General features: G+C 43.1%; 1 protein-coding gene across 1 annotated transcript in view; it reads right to left on the bottom strand.

The window, feature by feature from the left end:
* The window catches only part of LOC104959580 (cylicin-1-like), a 12,724-nt gene extending 8,091 nt beyond the window's left edge, over positions 1–4,633 (bottom strand). The window contains exons 1-4 of the mRNA XM_010787484.1: positions 4,547–4,633; positions 3,848–3,999; positions 3,497–3,571; positions 2,749–2,838 (exon numbers count right to left, since the gene is read on the bottom strand). Of these exons, the coding sequence (XP_010785786.1) occupies positions 2,749–2,838; positions 3,497–3,571; positions 3,848–3,999; positions 4,547–4,568 (339 nt within the window). The 5' untranslated portion in view covers positions 4,569–4,633. The remainder of the gene's footprint in view (positions 1–2,748; positions 2,839–3,496; positions 3,572–3,847; positions 4,000–4,546) is intronic.
* Positions 4,634–4,901: the final 268 nt, after the last annotated feature.

The raw sequence follows: 4,901 nt of genomic DNA, 5'->3' as shown, positions 1-4,901 counted from the left end.
TTACTCGAGGGGTAACTGGTAGTCCCTGTCGTCTTTCGAATGTGTAGAAGGCCACGTCTGACTTTTGAGTAGAGAAAGCTGAGTGAAGAACGTTATTGTAACTGATTGTTTCGTGAATATATGATTGTTTCCTGACGAATAGATTTTCGGTCAACTCATCGTGAACTTTACAAAACCGAGATACCTTTGGACTACATGAATATACTAAGACAAAAGAAAGTTCAAACATAGAAGAACAGCTTACGTGAACTAACATTCAGCGAAACACTATTTTCCGCACGTCGATTTACGTTATATTAACACTACATTAACCTTTTCGCACTTATTCGACAGTGGCATAAATCTTTATTTATTTACTCAGTCAATAAGAGGAAGAAAACCGATAATAAACTTCTTTCTTGTAGTTAGAAGGGATCCCGTGAGTGTACAGTTATAAATGGTTGAAAACTTTCCATAAAGTGGCGAAAAAAGAACCAAGGCATTTTAAGCCTAAATCCGAGTACGGTATGAAAAGACCCGTACACACCCACCTTTACGTCCTTTGATCCTTTTCGTTCATTTGGTCGGTGGAACGTTCGAAAATTCTGTTCTACGGTATTTGGTAAAACGGGAGCCAGGATAGCAAACCCACGTGTTTTTGCTGATGGGAACTTGGGTCCCCCTCGCAGTGCGGGTGCAGCGAGCTGTTTGGCTGACGCAGAGCGGAGTGCACGTGCTGGGGTGTACAGTTTAACCATGTCCTGGATGTAGGAAGGGCCAGATCCATTCGCAGCATGGTACACAAGTACCAGTGTCTTGGAGTGGATTATAGCAGTTACTGGAAGCCAGTGAAGGGAGCAGAGGAGCGGCGTGGTGTGGGAGAATTTAGGAAGGTTGAAGACCAGACGAGCCGCTGCATTCTGGATGAGCTGCAGAGGTCGGATGGCACATGCAGCTAGACCAGCCAGGAGGGAGTTGCAGTAGTCTAGGCGTGAGATGACGAGAGCCTGGACCAGAACCTGCGTCTCTTTCTGGGTCAGCTGGGGACGTATCCTCCTGATGTTGTAAAGCGTGTATCTGCAGCAGCGGGTTGTAGCAGCAATGTTTGCAGTGAAGGACAGTTTGTTATCTAGGGTCACACCCAGATTCCTTGCAGTCTGAGTCGGGGAAACAACAGAGGGGCCGATGTTGATTGTTAGGTCAAGAGTGGGACAATCTTTTCCCGGAAGGAAAAGCAGTTCAGTCTTGTCAAGGTTGAGCTTGAGGTGGTGAGCAGACATCCACTGAGAGATGTAAGCTAGATAAGCAGAAATACGTGCGACGACCTGAGTTTCTGAGCGGGGAAAGGACAGAATTAATTGGGTGTCGTCAGCGTAGCAGTGGTATGAAAAACCATGGGGGCTAATGACAGACCCGAGCGAGTTTGTGTACAGAGAGAAGAGGAGGGGACCAAGAACAGAGCCCTGAGGGACCCCTGTAGTTAATTGACAAGGGTTGGACTCGGACCCTCTCCAAGTTACCCTGTAGGTACGGTCTTTGAGGTATGAGGTGAGGAGGGAAAGGGCAGAGCCTGAAACTGGGGGGGTCGAGGAGGGTGGAGAAGATAGAAAATAGTTCTTGGGGATTGGAATAGGAAGAATGGATCTTATCTTAAAAGAAAGTGCTTTTTGCCTGAGAGATCGAAGATGAGAAAGAGGAGTGAATCCGTGGTGTCTAGTGGGTTTACAGAGAGGTTAGAAGTGGTGCAGTTCCTTGAGAATATGAGATCAAGGACATTGCCAGCTTTATGAGTTGGTGGGGATGGAGACAGTGAGAAAGCAAAGGCGGTTAAAATAAATGTTAATTCAGATATTTTCTCTTTCTGGAGGTTGAAATCTCTGAGAAGTACAGCGGGAGGGCCAGTTTCAGGGATGTGTGAGAGGAGATTATCTAATTCCTCCAAGAAGTCTCCCAAGGTGCCATGGTGGACGGTAGAGAACAACGATGGTTAATTGTATAGGATGGGTTACTGTGAAGGCATGGAATTCAAAGGTGGACGGAGTGAAGTTAGGTAGCTTGAAGAGGGAAAAGCTCCAGTTGGGACAGAGCAGGAGACCAGTGCCACCTCCTCTGCTAGTGGGTCTGGGTGTATGGGAGAAGGAATATGCTGTGGAGAGAGCTGCTGGGGTGGATGTGTTGGATGGAGTAATCCAGGTCTCAGTGAGAGCAAGGAAATCCAGAGACTGCAGGGAAGCGTAGCCAGAGATGAAGTCAGCCTTAGGAACAGCTGACTGGCAGTTCCACAGGCCCCCTGAAACTAGATGTTGGATCTCAGTGGAGCATGTGGGATAGACGAGAGCAGGCCGGTTATAACGATTAGGAGATGCACAGGGCCAGTAATAATTGCGAGAGGACACATGAACAGGAATGGAGAATATCATGAGTCTGTATTCTCTATACAGACTCATGGTTTCAACAACACCCTCATCTGAGGCAGTGACATACTTAGAAGAGACTATCAACTGTATGAGCTGAAATAGTTTTTGCTCGTCACCAGGGACTTCATTTAGTAACGCTGCAGGAATGTATGTGAAGGATATACATAAACTGCACTCTAAAACCATCACTTCTACAGTCTCGTTTAAAGGAAATGTGGAAATATAAACAGGAAGAATACTAAAAACGAGTGTGTGGCATGTGAAAGCTACGCAGAAGTTGCATGATGAGGCAATATTATTCTTTACATCCATGTAATCCTTGATCAGCACTTATGCCATAAACACCCCTTACCTCACTCTCACTGTCACTGTCACTGTCACTGTCTAAAAAGCTTCTGGAGGAGGAAGAGGAGGAGGAAGATGAAGCGGACGAGCTGGAATCCTGTTGAGAAAAAGGCAGGGAAGTTATTGCTCAACTCTGTGTAAACATTGAACATGATTATTTGTACATTTCTCCGTTGGTAAAAGTGATAAATGAGAATGTAAATGAATGAGTCACTAAAAACACTTTGTTAGCTCTGTTAGCAAGGCGGTTTTTCCTGCAGCAGAAGGGAGGGGCTCTTTAAGCACTTAGCAACACATTCAAAACGACAAAGGCGTTTTACCAATAAGACACACAGTTGCACGCACACGCCCATTCTAGCTATGCAAAAATGACAGTTGATCTGCATTGTAAACAAATGAATCCCCATCCTAGTTCCTCTCCGGTTCGACTGGCTGTACTGTAGGTGTAGTCCAATTTGCACTTTTCTCTTTACAGTATGTCAGAAGTCAAAATTAATGTTTTTTGTGTAGCTTACGAATAAGGCAAGGCCCCAAATTGATTAAATCAATGTCTTCAAGATAAGATTTGATGTAATAAGACATAAGGAGAGTATGCTTGTCAGCAGAGTCCTAACTAATTCTGGCCAACTTCCAGCAGTACTTGACAGATATTTTCAAGAAAATACTCAGTGTATTAAACTGAATAATGTCTTCCTGGAAAGTATATGTTGAACATGGTTTGGTCAGTGGTGAAAATGAGCTTTTGAGACACATACTTTCTTCTTCTTCTTCAGCTTCTTCTTTTTCTTGCCGATACCCTCATCCTCGCTGTCCGAGGATGACAGAGAGCTCTTTATGTGACAGACAGAAAGGGAGAAAGCAGAGATAAGATTAAGGATATTTAGACTAGTGGGAATGGTAACACATAAGCAGCAATGCGAGCAATACAGTAACACTTAATCTATTAATGTAACTAATCATTGCAACTGTCAATGCATCATGAAATGACAACTTATTCAAACGAATGGATAATAAAGCTAATTGAAATTTGATGACAAAGTCATTTCAGTCCATGCATTCATTATTCTAATGATTGTTCTGTTTTTCCAAACACCTCTCCTGCTCACCTGTCCATCTCCTTCTCCTTTGGGGAGTCCAGGTTTACCCTTGGTTCTGTCTACCTTTCCCAGGTCTGCAGGCTCTGGCATCTCAGGGAGCGGCCGCAAACACCCGTGAGCTGTGGGCTCTGGCCACTGCACACCTGCAGTGCCTGCTCCAGCTGGAGATACACAGTAAAGGATGACAGGGTTAAAGATAAACATCAATTATTTAAATCTCTTGTGTTATTAAGAATCCTAAAAATTCAGCTTGAGCAACCCTATTATTTTGAGCATGCTGGCTGCACTTCCTTGTTGTCCAACTTCCTTAAATCGACAGCCAGATTAAACATAGAGGTAGAAATCAAACATAAGGGAATAAATCCATGAAATCCTAACTGCATATTGATTACTTTGTGGTGCCCTTTGCCATCAATCTAGCAAATTGACAACCAATTCAGAAAAAAATCCAATGACACACCCTTCACAGTCCAAGGAGAGAAGACTTTTCTTCTGGTGTTTGTTTTGTGTAAATAGGCTAGGTTATATCTTTCATAGAAATACCTCTACAAAACAGTAACACACAATTTGGATCATTAGCTTTTTCCCTGAAATTATTGTTGTACGTTGTTTTAATAAGGAGACTCTGCATAATGTTTTTAAGCCCACACTCAAACTAGGTAGATAACTAAACAGGTATAATAGTAAAACAATAAAAACACATCAAACCTTTTTGGGGGGTGGACGCCATTTAGGTCCAGGCTTCTCCTCTGTCCATTGACCCACCTAAAGACAATGTGTGTGTAGAGTTCAAGAGTTTTATGGTTGGGGAAACAGTAAAAGTGTCAAGACATGCAGAATCAAAGAGACTCACCTTCACAAGTTTCAAAATAAAACCCTCTTTGAAATAAAATAGGAAATATTACTTAAAAATACATCCATTTTTAACTAGCCTACATGTTGTGTGCCAACTCCACAGATTTTCTACATAATTGGTGTGCTTTGCTACACAACAACTGACCGAATGTACGCTTTTATCTCAGACACTATATTTGTACTGTCTGTTTTATTTTGAAAGCCACAA

The sequence above is a fragment of the Notothenia coriiceps genome, unplaced genomic scaffold, assembly GCF_000735185.1.
Source record: "Notothenia coriiceps isolate Sejong01 unplaced genomic scaffold, NC01 NC01_scaffold00030482, whole genome shotgun sequence".
In the NCBI taxonomy this organism is placed as follows: domain Eukaryota; kingdom Metazoa; phylum Chordata; class Actinopteri; order Perciformes; family Nototheniidae; genus Notothenia; species Notothenia coriiceps.
The sequence above is the reverse complement of the archived record's forward strand: the minus strand, read 5'-3'. Positions and strand labels throughout refer to the sequence as shown.